This window comes from Podarcis erhardii (genome assembly GCF_964252035.2).
Source record: "Podarcis erhardii genome assembly, chromosome: 13".
Classification (NCBI taxonomy): domain Eukaryota; kingdom Metazoa; phylum Chordata; class Lepidosauria; order Squamata; family Lacertidae; genus Podarcis; species Podarcis erhardii.
In genome coordinates, this window is record NC_138502.1 from 21479431 (window position 1) to 21496192 (window position 16762).

General features: G+C 38.6%; 1 protein-coding gene across 1 annotated transcript in view; it reads left to right on the forward strand.

Annotated features, from left to right (window-relative positions):
* Positions 1-4029: 4029 nt before the first annotated feature.
* The window catches only part of LOC309326921 (vomeronasal type-2 receptor 26-like), a gene marked incomplete at both ends in the record, with an annotated part of 101695 nt that continues 88962 nt past the window's right edge, over positions 4030-16762 (forward strand). The window contains 3 exons of the mRNA XM_081835950.1: positions 4030-4782; positions 5187-5365; positions 5835-5961. Coding sequence (XP_081692076.1) covers positions 4030-4782; positions 5187-5365; positions 5835-5961 — 1059 coding nt within the window. The remainder of the gene's footprint in view (positions 4783-5186; positions 5366-5834; positions 5962-16762) is intronic.

Below are 16762 nucleotides of genomic sequence, written 5' to 3' on the forward strand. Positions count from 1 at the left end.
TGCAGAAGCAACAAGATTCATTTTTTAAACCCCTTCATCTTTTGTGCATAATGCAACTTCAAAAGCAAACAGCACATTCAAATTTGATAATAATAGCTATTATAGTAAAAAAAAATTGCTGGTTTCCCCATAGCAAACTCGGCAATCAGTGTTTGGAAAAAGCTACAAAACATACACTGTTCAGAAATGAAGCCAGGGATAGGCAGGGCTCTGCCAAGCTTTCTTCTTGCCCAGTGAATTTTACACTTTCCAGATTCTTATTGTGCAAAACTGTGCCTTGACTGGGTATTAATTAACATCCCTGCACATTGCCTCACCACTGTCACATATGGACTTTGTGACAAATGACTGGACATTCAAATTATAAAGCACATTTTAGAAAATTATAAAGCACACCAAAGCAAAGCATTAATATTTATAGCTGAATAGCTGTAAATGATATCTATCGTTCTATCACACATTCTTATAAAATAAAGTAATGAGATAAAGCATTAGATCCAAACTAACTCACCTGTTACGCATGACTTCCACTGAAATCAACAGTCATACCCTAACTTAAATTCCATTGATTTCAACTAACTTAATCTGTGGGAATCCAACCCAATAAGAACATGTGGTTCAGAGAAACTTAGGAATAAGGAACATGAATTAATTATAAACCTACAGCATGGATGCCCAGATGCTGTAAGAGGATAAGCTACAGATCAGTAAGAATATCATCCGCCATTCAAAAGAGGCCATAGTAACATTGCTATCATCTACATTTAATGCTATATTTGGAAAAATGGAAATCTGTGTTGGGGTGGGGTATTTTGTCAACAAAATCATGCTGGTGGTGATGCTGTTGCTTGTACTGCTCTGTCACACAGTGTGCAGGACATATTCTATAAATTGTAGCATATATGATGATCTCTTTCCTATTTCTCATGAATTTTACCAGCCAGGAGACCTTCTCATTGGTGGGATTGTTTCTCAAGTCTTCTTTCTGTATAACAACCCCTCTTTCGTGGAACAGCCTACCAAAATCACAATTGGTGAACCTATGTAAGGCACTGTTTCCTTGTTCTCTCTCATTCTGTAATATGTCCAGGCCAAAATAAATATCTAGAGATGCAACATTATGGGGAAATATGCTTAAATAACAGTTTGTTTTCTTTCTGTCGTGAGAATGGTGAGATTCCTGCAACTTTTCTACTTGTTAATTTGCATTTCCTACCACCTTCTATGTGACCTTGCTTGACATAAACACTAGTATGTTTTCTTCCAGGATACCTTTGCAATGAATGGATTCTTTGTATTTTTATAGGATTCCTAAAGAACAACCAAATGACGAATTATGCCTTTCTATAATTTTGTCACACCTGTTCTTCCCACACTTTCTTCCCTCTCATCCTTGGCCTCCATCACTGCCTCCTCCACTGCACTTCCAATCCTCAGTTCTTTTTAATATTTAATATTATTATTTTTATTATTAATATTATTATTTTTCAATGTTTGTTTCTTTTAGAAATAATATAATAATCTTTATTGCTGTTCTACAACCCATAACATAGATTCAGAATAAAATACAGATATATACAGACAACCTCCCAGGGAAGGGAGACCGAAGTGTTATTTGTTTAGTCATGGGTATGTTGATCTTTGATTCGTATGACTACTGAAAGAAACTTTGCCACGTTTCTTTCTTCATATTTTTCACAGCTCTGCAGTTTGCACGGTCTGTTCCCACCTTTCTAGTTCCTTCAGCTGACTTAATATAAATTGTACATATTTTTGCGTATTTTTTGTTTCATTGAAAGAGTTGGCACAAAGTTTCTCAGTGTATTGGGTAAGTGATTAAAAAAATGAATGAAGAGTACCACACAGTATAAGTTTCATCATTTAGACTTTGCTTTTAAATAACTAAGAGAAAATTATAATTGCCACATCTATCTGTTTACTTTATCTTGAGTTAGGTTTTGTTGTTGGCACTGAAAGGAATTCACTCCAGTAAATTTAGGAACAGCACAAGAATTATCCTACAATATTTTGATGATTTAGTTTTTCATGGGGTGAATAATTTAATTAAATGTCTTACTTTATTTTAACTTGATCCATTATTGTCTATGGTTTTCAGATACAACTCAAATTGGGAAGCATACAGCTGAGTGATGACAAAGATTACACCTGCATTTTTTCATTGCTGTTGCTGCTGTTTTATTAAAATGCTGTTATCTCTTATTGCAGTTCAACTCCTAAGAACTATCAGCACATCCTGGCCTTAGCATTTGCTGTCAAAGAGATAAATGAGAATCCCCACATCTTATCAAACATGTCTCTGGGGTTCCAAATTCTCAATAGCTACTACACTGGAAGGATGACCTATATGGCCACCCTGAGCTTGCTTTGCACGCAACATAAGTTTGTCCCGAATTTCAAGTGCCACCACCAGAACAATCTGCTAGCTGTCATTGGAGGATGCATCTCAGAGATCTCTGCCAATGCTGCAATCATTTTAGCAACCCACAAGACACCACAGGTTAGCTCCATGAATGGGGGGTATGGGAATTTAACAAATGTGGAACATCATCTTGATATCGAATGAGCATTTGATATCTGTCACAGTTATATCTTGGGTAGAAAATTGGTTAAATATGGGCTTGAGGACAATGGGTGTGTTTGCAAGACATACTAAGCAAAGCTGGCATGGCTGGCATAGCTGTTGTTCTACCCTGCGGTTAAAATTCAGGAGAGGAGGAAGGCAGAACTGAATTCCTCTCCAGGAGCCCACATATTCACACATATAAATAAGCCATATGTTGGCTTTCTGAGATACACAAACCAGACCAACATATTAATTTTATTTATTTATTTGTGCCGATTCACAGATAATTGGAAAATAGTATTCAAAAGTAATCATCAAAAGAATTGAATGAGCTTGTCAACATTTTTATCAATGACTTAGATGAAGAGTGGCACATGCTGCAAGAGTGGGAGAATTGTTAACATCAATGAAGGCAGAAATAACATTATTTTTTTGTTGTTGATGTAATAGATATTACATAGGAGATTAAATTCAAGCAACACAAAGCAATGTATTTAAGCAAAACAATCAGATGCACAGCTACAGGGTGTAGGATGTCTGATGGTAGTAGTAGTATGTATGAAAATTGTATCATAATTGCATTTGCTGAGAAAAAGTCAAAACCTAAGTCAGCAATTGGAAAAGAGTCGATAAAATTTTAGTTACAGATAGGTAGCCGTGTTGGTCTGCCATGGTCAAAACAAAATAAAAAAATTCCTTCCAGTAGCACCTTAAAGACCAACTGAGTTAGTTCTAGGTATGAGCTTTCGTGTGCATGCACACTTTTCGTGTGCATGCACACTTTTCGTGTGCATGCACGTGTATCTGAAGAAGTGTGCATGCACACGAAAGCTCATACCTAGAACTAACTCAGTTGGTCTTTAAGGTGCTACTGGAAGGAATTTTTTTATTTTGTTTTGATAAAATTTTAGTTTGCTTTAATGGAACCATGGTTTCTATGTTAAAATGCTCAGTTATTTAACATCAAGTCACAGCACCTCCTTGGGGATATTAGATGCAGTTTTCCATGTTCACTTTAGGATAAAATACACCAAGGAAATCATTAAAATACAACAATAAATTACTGAATCCCATTACAAAAAGACATAGGCTGAAATAGGCTGAAACCAACACTAGACACATGACTGAAGTTCATTGGGCACCAGAGAAGTTCAGCAATGGAACTGATTAGCAGGATTTATGAGTGGAAATGAACATTCAGCAATGGAGCAATGGGGGTATTCTCCCTTACCAGAGTTCTTCAAAGTGGGTCTAGGAAGTCATCTGTTTAAGATCTTCTGGCTCTGCATTGGAGAATTTGCCCCACTTCACCCCTACAATGATTCAATGATTTAACACTCACTATTTTCCCATCAGAAAAATATGTATATATTTTATTTTAGCTAACTTACGGATCATTTTTGCCAGTACAAGGTGTCAAAAGGCTATTCCCATTTTTGTACCAGATGGTCCCAAATGAAACCTACCAGCATATGGGAATTGTGCAGTTACTTCAGCATTTTGGATGGACATGGATTGGGCTCTTGGCTGTGGATGATGACAGAGGGGACAGGTTTTTACAGACAATTGTGCCAATGCTTTCCCAGAATGATATCTGTTCTGACTTCATAGTAAGATTGCCAAAATGGAATTACCTAGATGAAATTCTAAACAGGATTTTACAGCAATGGGAATATTATGAAGTGATCTTCAATAGAAAAGCCAATGTGTACTTTGTATATGGAGAACCTCCATCCTTTCAAGGCTTGAGACTGTTGCTGTTTCTAGCACCGTTCTTCAAACTGCCACCTCTGGGCAAAGTGTGGATTGTAACTTCCCACTGGGATTTTGAATCACTCTCTATTCAAAAGATATGGGATATACAAGCCTTCCATGGTTCTATATCCTTCACTGTGCACTCAAATCAGCCAGTAGGATTCCAAAGGTTCATTCAGATGGTAAAACCTTCCTGGTCAAAATATGATGGTTTTATCCAGGACTTCTGGGAACAGACATTCAACTGCTCATTAAAAATGCCTAAGGAAAATGAAGTGGAAGAAAAGAAAACCTGCACAGGGGAGGAGAAACTGGAGAGCCTTCCTGGAATTTTGTTTGAAATGAACATGGTTGGCCACAGCTACAATGTCTACAATGCTGTCTATGCTGTGGCACATGCTTTGTATGCCGTATACAAATCCTATTTCAGACACAGAAGAATGGTAGATGGAAGAAAATATGCATTTCCAGAGGTGCAACCATGGCAGGTTATTCAATACTGTTTACAACATTCATTTATCCATTCTTTCTGAGTGAATTTTGAGACAGAGCTAAAAAGCAGGTGCTGATCTGCATAAAACAATTCTAACAAATTTGATTTTTTGTTTTCCTTATATTTTACCAGCTTTTCACATTTTTAAAAGTACTGACAATAACATGGAATAGTGTTATATTATCATGGAGCAAATAGAGAGCAAGGATCATATAAAGCTTTAAGTCCACAAATATATTTTCCATAAGAGCAGGAGAGGGAAAAAGAGGGAAAAACTTAAACAGGTTGTCATGAATCTCACACAATTAATTTCAAGACCTAATTGTCCCTTTGTTAATATTTCTTTCAATCTAGGTCCATCACTTTCTAAAGCACATTATATTCAACAACAGTGTTGGAGACAGTGTGTACTTCAATGAAAATAGAGAATTAGTTACTGGTTTTGATGTTACAAACTGGATGCTCTTCCCTAATGGCTCAGTGGTTAGAGTGAAAGTTGGAAGTCTGAAACCTCAGGTTCATCCAGCCAAACAGTTAACCACTAAAGATGACCAAATTACATGGCACCCATGCTTTAATCAGGTTTGTTGTAACTGCTATGCTGGGTAGCATTCACCAACCCTATTCAACTGCCCACACCTCACAAAATTAAAATCACATGATGAGTGGGCAGGAGCTAATTTGCTGCACCTACTCTTTGTTGACCATCCCAATTAGTTCCACATACTAATGACTGACTGTCAATTCTACCCACATAGGCTGCTAATGCAAGTTAGAACTTTTACTATGAAGAGTTCAAAATACTTGTGGGGGGACTGCACAAGTAAAAAAAAAAAGGCCTTCTGTAGATATTGAGCTACAGAAATTAGTGACATGTGTGGCAACTGGGGCCTTGGATTCATGGACACACACACACACAGACACACACACACTATATTGGAGGAGAATGATTTAAGGGAGCTAATCACTTATTACTGATATCTTTTATAAAATTCTGTACAGGTGCTTCCTATTTCGGTATGCAATGACTACTGCTATCCTGGCTACAGCAGGAAAAAGAAGGAGGGGGAGAAATTTTGCTGCTATGATTGTTCTCAATGTCCAGAAGGGAAGATTTCTTACCAGAAGGGTAAAAGTCATAATATAAAGAGATAAGCAAATCTCATTAACAAGACCTACTAGTTTATTCATGTATTTATTTGGGGAGAGAGTGATTCATAAAATATACAAGAATATCATTCTCAATACAGATTTTTCTAATCAACCACATAAAATGGTGAAGATGAATTAGGACCAACTATATATGTTGCCTTAAGGGACGCGGGTGGCGCTGTGGGTTAAACCACAGAGCCTAGCACTTACTAATCAGAAGGTTGGTGGTTCGAATCCCCTCAACAGGGTGAGCTTCCGTTGCTTGGTCCCAGCTCCTGCCAACCTAGCAGTTTGAAAGCACGTCAAAGTGCAAGTACATAAATAGGTATCACTCCTGCAGGAAGGTAAACGGCATTTCTGTGTGCTGCTTTGGTTCCCAGAAGTGGGCTTAGTCATGCTGGCCATATGACCCGGAAGCCGTACGCTGGCTCCGTCAGCCAATAAAGCGAGATGAGCGCCGCAACCCCAGAGTTGGTCACTACTGGACCTAATGGTCAGGGGTCCCTTTACTTTTACCTTTTACTTACATCCTAATTTATAGCTGTAGTAATTCTTGGCATGTGAAAAGTACTTTGTGAGTGCTTGAAGTACTGCCACAGAAAACACCACAGAACTCTTATAACCACCCTACAAGAGAAATTAATATTATTATTCCCACATTGTAGATTAGTGCAAAACTGAGAAAGAAAGGCTTGTAAGAAGGTTACCTAATGATATAATGTCTTGTGATGAGGTCAGAATCAGGAATTTATTGTTTTCCTTAAAAATACTAAGTACATCAGCTCAGTTTAAGTCACTATGTAGAACTGCAAAAAAGCAGCAAGATGCATTCTGGCTACATCCAAAACTACTTAACATCTTCCTTTTTTCAGACATGGATAACTGTGTCAGTTGTCAAGCAGACCAGCATCCCAACAACGACCAAACTCGATGCATTCCCAGGGTTATAAGCTACCTCTCTTACAAAAAAGACTTAGGGATCCTCCTAGTTATCCTTGCCATTTCTTTCTCTCTGATCACAACATTAGTACTTGGGACTTTTGTGAAGTACAAGGACACTCCCATCGTCAAAGCCAACAACCGGACTCTCACCTACATCCTCCTTGTAGCCCTACTCCTTTGCTTCCTTTGCTCCTTTCTCTTCATTGGACAGCCTGGAAAGGTGACCTGTCTTCTCCGACAAACAGCTTTTGGCATCATCTTTTCTTTGGCCCTTTCCTCTGTACTGGCAAAGACCATCACTGTGGTAGTGGCATTCATAGCAACCAAACCTGGAGGCAAGATGAGGAAATGGGTGGGGAAAGGATTGTCTAATTTTATTGTCCTTGCCTGCTCCTTTATTCAAGCTGGTATTTGTACTTTATGGTTAAGTACTTCACCTCCATTCCCAGATATAGATACACACTCATTGAGTGGGGAAATGATATTGGAATGTAATGAGGGCTCAGCTACCATGCTTTACTGTGCCTTCGGGTATATGGGCATCCTATCCATTGTGAGCTTCATTGTGGCTTTCTTTGCCAGAAAGTTACCCGACACTTTCAATGAAGCCAAATTTATCACTTTCAGCATGTTGGTGTTTTGCAGTGTTTGGTTGTCTTTTGTTCCAACCTACCTGAGCACTAAAGGAAAATACATGGTAGCTGTGGAGATCTTCTCCATCTTGTCCTCTAGCGCTGGCTTACTGAGTTGCATCTTTTCCCCTAAATGCTACATAATTGTGTTGAGGCCTGAGATGAACACCAGGGAGCAACTAACCAGGAGGGGAAAAAATGAAAGAATATAAGTTCATCTCTTTTTTCTCCAACTCTTAGACATATTTCACAGGAAATGTTATTGAGAAGAATAGATAGGAATCCATGGATGGGTGTTTTCACACATTTTTTCCCCCTCTGAGTAGACTTACACCAGGTACAGCTCCCCTCACTTGACCCACTATAGGATTTTTCCTCTATAGCAGACTATAGTGCTGCTATTTGAACAGTAGCAGGGGGTGGGGTGGGGCCATGGGAGCAGGATGGATTAGCATGCAGCAAAAGCACAAATCCCTGTGAGGCATCTGGGATCTATGATAAGTTCTCCTTAATTTGTATAATAATGCTTTCACAAAACTTCTCATGCTCCATGCTTTCCTGAATATGTAACTGGAAATAAATTCACGTGTTTCATTCAAATTGTGTTGCTCCACAGGGTCACCAAAATATTCTGGAGAACAATCTGGTGCAACACCTGGGGCTTCAGACATACACATTAATATAACTTTCAGGTGGCTAACTGCTTAAGCTTGGTGTGGACTCTTTGTTCCAGATGAATGGATATGTGAAAGAACATCCTGTAACATTTTAAAAGGAATAGGTGCAATCAAAGGCAATTTGTTCTGCCTCAGCACAATATTTGACGGGGCTCCAGTTTCAAAAAAGGCTTCCTCACAGGGATGAGAGTATAGTCTTTGTGGGGCTAAATCTCAGTTGAATCAAAAGCATTTCTTGTTCAGATTCCATAGCCTGGTTATAGAAACTCCAAGGTGATAGTCTGCATTAGCAGTAACATTAATCTGATAAGCAGGCCATAGTTAAAATCTTCCAACACCAGGTTGGTCTTCAACAGACAAGTTTTTTTCATTTCCTATACTATATTACATGGGCTGACAGTTCTAGGGCTAATGCTATACTGGAGCTCAGATTCTTCATAGGTCAATCAAAGAAACTATTTCATTGAGTTAGGGCTGAATGAAGGTATAACAAAATTCAGAAATGGGAAAATGGGTGGTTAAAAGAGTTTTGTGTCAACTTTCCCCCAGAGCTGGATTATTGCATCTGTTCCCTTAAATGCTGCATTGTTTTGTTGATGCCATAGCTGAACAGCTGGGAGCAAAGAGGAAAGAGACAAAAAATGAAAGAATATAATTTCATTTCTTTTTTCTGTTCTTAGATGTATTTAACTGAAAACATTGATGGGAAGAATGTTGCAAGAGTTTATATACCACAACATCACTTCTCCTTCTGTTGTGTTAAGAAAGGAAAGACACTTCCAGTATAGATAGGTAGCCATGTTGGTCTGCCATAGTCAAAACAAAATAAAAAAATTCCTTCCAGTAGCACCTTAAAGACCAACTAAGTTAGTTCTAGGTATGAGCTTTCGTGTGCATGCACACTTCTTAAGTGTGCATGCACACAAAAGCTCATACCTAGAACTAACTTAGTTGGTCTTTAAGGTGCTACTGGAAGGAATTTTTTTATTTTGTTTTGACTTCCAGTATAGTGAAAGTTCAGCCTCTTCCCACCAGCCAGCATGAGATTAGTAGTTAAGATCCAATGATTCCTGATGGAGCTTCTTCTTCACTTTATATGCAGGTCCAAATTAAAGACAAAGGAAGGATAGAAGCCCAGCAGGCCTGTTCCACTTTTAGCAGAGCCATTATTGTCAGATACTGCCCTTTCTATGCTTCCTAGGGTGATGTGGACTGATGCTATAATGCAGCTAGGATTCACACCACGTGAACCCCAAAAGTCTTTTCGGTGCTCAGGGGTAAACTAGACTGGGTGAAGATATAGCAAAAATTCAAGAAGCAGGAAATAGGTGAAAAAAATATTGGACATGCACTTACTAAATGGGAGTTTGGTACATTTGGGCAAACAAAGGCTTATTCTTCATTATCATCTTCAGTGTGGCTTTCCTAGCCAGAAAGTTATCCTGCAATTTCAATGAAGCCAAATGTAACAAACTGACAACATGGGATTTTGCTTTTGTTTTGTTTTTGGAAACAGTTATTCATTGCACCAATCTACTTGAGCATCATTGGATAAAGTTGCTCATGATAAAAGTAGAGGATAAATCTATACTCCACTTGCTCTACAATTCCCCTGTTACCCTTGAAGAGAGTTACCCCTGAAGAGGGATTGATTGTTAAACCACTCTGGGAATTGTAGCTCTGGCAGAGGAATAGGGATCTCCTAAGAATTATGTTATGATTTGTGAGTGAACATAATTTTAATTCTTGGCAGAGGTATCTTGGACTTACTGGGATATGTGCCTCTAGCTATCTATTATCCCTCAGAATTGTAGGAATTATGTGTGTTTGTGTGTGTGTGTGTGTGTGTGTTGACTCTCCAATAGTCAAAAGCACACTAGAACATTTTTTAATACCTATCATTATGAAAATTACTGATTTTCATTATTTTACACAATGGACACCTGGTGCCTGTTAGGGCCATGAATGATCAGCATATGATAAAATATATAAATCTTAATGATGTTGAGTACACTATTTAGGCACAGACACCACTGACATTTCTGTGTGTGATTTCCCCTCCTCATTTATACAGTTAGTTCTGCCACAATTTTTATCTAAATAATGACTACCCCTCATTCTCAACCTTTCTACTTGCCCAGTTAATCTTCTGCATGCAAGATTCTTATTGTGAAAACTTGGAGCTTGTTAGTGTTTATTAACACACACACATGGACCCTGCTTTGTCCTTATGTGTTTCATGAGCATTTGGATGAATTAGTAGATATTGCCCCAAGGTTCCACTATTTTTTCCCCTTTGCAAACAAAGGCAAAGTTAATACAGGTAACATATAACAGTAAAATCAGTGTAGTAACTCCAATCAACAGAGGCAATAGAAAAACTGATAGCCAGAAATAATGCTGGAGTTATGGAAATATACATGGAAATATCTCCCCATGGAAATATACATGGGGAAGAGAAGTTTTGTCAATAGGATCATACTTCTGCTGATGCTGCTTCTCATACTGCTTTGCCATACTGTATACAATAAACATTCCATTAATTGCAGTATATATTATGATCCCCTCCCTATTCCTCATGAATTTTACCAGCCAGGAGATCTTATCATCGGTGAGATTGTTTCTCAAGTTGTCGTCCTGTATGATAGCCTCAATTTCATCAAACCGCCTACACAGATCTTGATTAATGAACCCGTGTAAGCCATTATTCTCTCTTCCTTTCTCATTCTAAAATATACAGTGACCATAATTACTGAGGACATATCACTAAGAAATACTGTTCTTTATGTACTTTTACAATTAATGCACCCTGTGTATTTTTAGGACATCTGCAGAATAACTGCATAAAAAATACTTAAATGATTTATTACAATCATTTGTCCGCCTTCCCCCTCCCCCGATATATCCAGTTTTCTTGTCTTTAAAATATTTCATTTCATATTACCATGTATATAGGATACCATCATGTTTCATTCATAGGAACAATGAATCTGAATAATTTGGGTTTGCTGTTCATGTTGTTTTAATAAACCAGGCTGTACTTTTTTTTTCAGTTCAGTACCAAAGAACTACCAGCATGTTCTGGCCTTAGCATTTGCTGTCAAAGAGATCAATGAGAATCCCAACATCTTATCAAATATATCTCTGGGATTCCACATCCTCAATAGCTACTACACTGCAAGGATGACCTATAAGGCCACACTCAGCCTGCTTTCTGCACAACAGAGGTTCGTCCCTAACTTTAAGTGTCACATTCAGAACAATCTGATAGCTCTCATTGGAGGGTGCATCTCTGAAATCTCTGCTAATATGGCCATCATTTCAGCAATTCACAAGATCCCACAGGTAAGCTGTGTGCATGAGTGTATGGAGATTTCACAATTGTGACACACAATCTAGATTTCCACAAAGTTTTGAAAATGTGTCCTGCTATATTTTGGTTAACAAATAGATTAAATGATGGCTAAGTGATAGTATCATCTAGTGTGGTGGTCTTCAACCAGTGTGCCATGGCACCCTGGGGTGCCTTGAACGATAATCAGGGGTGCTGTGGGCAACACTCACCTCTGTCCCTCCCTCCTATGATACCCTCTGGCATCTCTGCCTCCCAAAGGCTTGTGTGGCCGTATGCCTCATGTTCGGCTTGGTCCAGTCTCCATCTGGCTACTAAGGCGGGGTGGTATCCTCTTCCCAAGGCTCCCCATAAGTCAGTGTGAGGAGGCACTTTACTTTGGTTAGGGAGTGACTCAGAGACCAGGAGCAGTGGCAGCAGCTGTCCAGACAAATCCAAAGGAGAGGGGAGAGGAGAAGAGGCTGAGGGGACACTCCACAAAGGAGGGTGTTCAAAAAGGGGTGGTGGGCTGCTGGCTCTGCAGGCAAGGGTTGACATAAGTGGACTCTGAAGCTCAGAGAATGTAGCTGGCCAAGGGAGCCATGGACTCAAAAAGGTTGAAAACCTCTGATCTAGTGGATAGACAGCTTATTAGAAGACAGTATTCATTTACTGCTCATCAAAGACTTAACATCAAAATGGAAGAAGGTTAAACTGGACACCCCCCCCCCAAAAAAAAAAGCTCTATTATGAGCCTGAACTGAAATTTTCAATAATGTTATCAATGACTCAGGTATAAGTTTGGAAGTAATCCATATCAATCTGTATCTGATAAAAAGTGGAAAGGTTATTAACATTTCTAAGGATAGGTATAAAGCTCAAAATGCAAAGTATAAATTTCTATAGTATGTAGCATACATGACAGTAGTCGTATGTGTGAAAGAGGTCTAAGAATGATTGATCTAGCTATTTATCTCTTTATATCACTTTCTTTACTCTGTTAATCCTCCACTGGGAGCCTAGGGCAGCTAACAGTATGAAAGTCTAATAAGAATCATGAAACAAAAATATTACAACAGTTAAAAACATCAGCAAAAGACAATGAACAATCATTTAAATAGGCCTGGACAAATAAAAACAAAGTTTTAAAGTTACTTATAAGATTTGCTAGCAGGAGCAAGGGACAGCAAGCAAATCTTACTCAGGAAAGAGTACCATAAACTGGACACCATAACAAAACGTTCTCTGCTCATGGCTCTGGTTACATTTGAACAAAATCAAAATATCAGGCTGAATTAATGAAACCATAGCTTCCAAGGTACTAAAACTAATAGCTGGATTTTATTTGTGCTACTCAGACCTCATGTGACATGTGTCCATTTCATGGCTGCTGACATACCGTGTATATGCTATATAGGCACAGGTCTAAGGGAGGACTGGGAATGCTAAATTTCAAACTACTGCACAGCATTTCAAATCAAATCATTAATCCCACTGGTTAGGGATGAAACAGAAGATGCCTGGCTCCATATCAAACTTGCCCCTTTCATGTCAACATTTTCCTTCTTAAAATTATCAGATTCAGTGATAAAAGGAATTGACAGAGCCTTTTCAAAAACAATATTGACATGGGAAAATCAAGGGAAAATCTTGGTCCTTGAAACATCCCCATTAACTCCCTGCTTTTAGACAATAATATAAATATTGGCAATATAAAGAATGGGAAAACAGAGGTTTATATGGAATTTGAGATTTACCATGTAAACGCAGAGCAATAACCAAAGAAAGGTTAAAGGAAAATCTAAAAGATCTGCACCCTAATTGGCTCCAGCTTCTCCAATATTGTTAATACTTTGCTAAATATGTTGAAGAAAGATGGGAAGAATCTCATTCTCTTAAGATATTTGAATCAAGGTGTATTGAATCCCACTGTGATATGAAAGGTATCGTTTCATTGATTTGTGGAATATTACATGGGAAATGCAAAGGATTTGCACATAGTACGGGAGACTGAATTAGGCAAAGAAATCAATGGCAATGAGTGGGATGGAATATGGAGGATCCCATCTTCAAGAATCATTTCATCTTACCTTCAAGAAGCTACTTTGCTCTCTCCTTTTTTGTAAATAATTTTTATTAATTTTCAATCAATAACATTCCAATTGGTAATGAATCAAATCAAATCTTGCCACATCATAATACAAACAATAAGGCCAATTATACATTCCAAATTAAATAAATTTCAGAAGGACTTCCCATGTTCTGGATGTCGAGAGAACATTTTCATTTGTTCCTGCATTCTTCTCTCTTGTTTTCCCCCAGTTTCATAAGTCCAATCTTAACCCATTGTTTTATCTTCACAGTCCCTGCTGTATGACTCTCTGTCATGACTCTCTGTCATGTCCATCAAATCCGTATTTCTATTAACATGCAGGAGGCAGTTTATTCTGTGTTGTTGTCCTTTGATTAATTTTCAGTACAGTCCCCTCAGTGGCCTCGTCTTTCATTTCAGCATTTTTTCTTCCAGGCTCTGGGCTTTCTTCCAACTCTCCTTCCTTTAATAAGATTTATGGTGCAGCTATCTTTCAAGTCTTTTAATGAGTTAGTATTCCAAATGTGAGTCTTCCATAGGAAAGCAAATATTTCAATAATTGTCTGGTGGTTGTTTAGTTTCGTTCCTCTAAGATCTGAACCTGCTCCCCTGGCCCTAGGGAAGCACGCCAAAATCAAAGATTCACCCTCACTTTCACATCACACCATATATTTAAAAGAAAAATCCAGAAAGGTCACATTGGATATCTGCTCACCTGGGACTCTGGGTGTGCAGCCATTGCTGAATGGCACACCTGTGGTGGTTCAGGGAAGCTGCACTCTTCCAGGTGTAGCCAGAGGAGGGGATGCTGGCGCTGCCCACCCCTAGCTGCATCAGACCCTCAGGTAAGGGTGGGCAGTGCCGACTCAGCCAATTAGAGGCTGGGGCTTGGGGCTGAAATCAGCCCACCCCTAGCCTATTTAAGGGGGTGGTCAGGTGTTGGCCACTGAACAAATTTGTGTTCTCCTCCCAGACCATAGGACCCAAACTCTACAATTCTAAGATTGTAAGCAGGATGTTGAACATGTCAGCCTACTGGATTATCTGCAATTATAATGAATTATCTTGTAATGTTTTTGATGGCCCACAGCTTCCCTGCAACTTTGTGATTCAGGGGCATAACATTATCTTTTCCATCTGAACAGCTCACTTATGGATCATTTCTGCCAGTACAAGGTGCCAAAAGGCTCTTTCCATTTTTGTACCAGATGGTCCCAAATGAAATGTACCAGCACAAGGGAGTTGTGCAGTTACTTCAGCATTTCAGGTGGACATGGATTGGGCTTTGGGCTGTGGATGATGACAGAGGAGACAGGTTTTTACAGACAATTCTGCCAATCTTTTCCCAGAATGGTGTATGCTATGATTTCATAGTAAAAATGCCAAAGTGGAATTATGTGGATGAGATGATAAAACTGGGCTTTGAACGTCTGGAAAGCTATAAAATTGTCTTTGAGAGAAAAGCCAATATAATGTTTGTTTATGGAGAACCTCCTTCCTTTATGGTTTTGAGAATTTTGCTGTTGGCAGCACCATTCTTTTCACTGCCACCTTTGTGTAAAGTCTGGATTGTTACATCCCACTGGGATTTTGCATCACATTCTCTTCAGAAACTCTGGGATATACAAACATTTCATGGCTCTATGACCTTCACTGTTCACTCAAACCAGCTGATAGGATTTAATGAGTTTATTCAGATTATAAGGCCTTCCTGGACCGAAAGAGATGGTTTTATTCAGGACTTCTGGGAACAGTCATTCAGCTGTTCGTTAAAAATATCTAAGGGACAGGAGGAAGAGGAGAAGAAAGGCTGTACTGGGATGGAGAAATTGGAAGACATTCCTGGAATTTTATTTGAAATGAAGGCAACAGGCCACAGCTACAATGTCTACAATGCTGTATATGCTGTGGCACATGCTTTGCATGCAATATATAAATCCAACTTGAAACACAGAAGATTGAGAAGAGACAGACTGGCATTTCAGAATGTACAGTCATGGCAGGTAATTGCAACTCAAAACTTTTTTAAACAAAACCAGGGTAGATTTTGTTCCCAAGGCACTCCAATTTTGAGGAATACAATTCCATTAAAAATAAATAAATATGTCTGGCTTTCATTTTGCTCTGTTTTGGGTCAAAGGGACCCAAATGACACCAAAGGCATATTGAGTTACTATTTTTGCTTGTTTTTAGGTGACTAAGAGAGATGCTTGTGATCCTCACTTAAATACTTACAATACCTAGTTTTCCCTTTGTTCATGTTTTCTTTCAATCTAGGTGCATCAGTTTCTAAAGAGTATCGTAATCAATACTAGTGCTGGAGACACTGTGCGCTTTGATGAAAATGCTGAACAAGTTACTGGCTTTGATGTTACAAACTGGCTGATGTTCCACAATGGATCGGTGGTTCGAATCAAGGTTGGAAGACTGGAACCACAGGCTCCTCTGGGCAAAGAATTAACCATTTATGATGATCGAATTGTTTGGCATCCAAGCTTTAATCAGGTGTGACACAGCTACAAATACTTGAGTATATAAAAGGGAAAGTTTATTGTTTGACATACTCATTAATTTTCCCTCTGGTCTTATAGGTTGCTGGGGGCTTGCATTTGAATGAACCATTCATGAGCAAGCGGTGTTTGATTCTATTTTTTTCTCCCTTTCACGTGATACTGAAGAAGACTTATCTCTTATTCCTAAACTCTCTTTTTTGTTTCTGTGCAGGTGCTGCCTATTTCTCTGTGTAATGACTATTGCTATCCTGGCTACAGCAGGAAAAAGAAGGAAATAGATAAATTTTGCTGCTATGATTGTGTTCTGTGTCCAGAAGGCACAGTCTCTCTTCATAAAGGTTGGACGCATAATGTTCAGAGATATTAAGAAATTGTGATACCATAGCATATTAATTCTTCATTAATAATTTTAAGGCTATAGTTCACAATACAAAGGGGGCATTCTTTAACCTTTTCTTTAAAGTGACAATTAAGACCACCTGTGCTTCAAGTGGTAAAGATGGATTTAATAAGAATTTAAGTTAATGAATTACTAACTGGCCACATTCCTTTTTTAAGGAGCAACTTATTAATTACCCATCAAAACCTGTC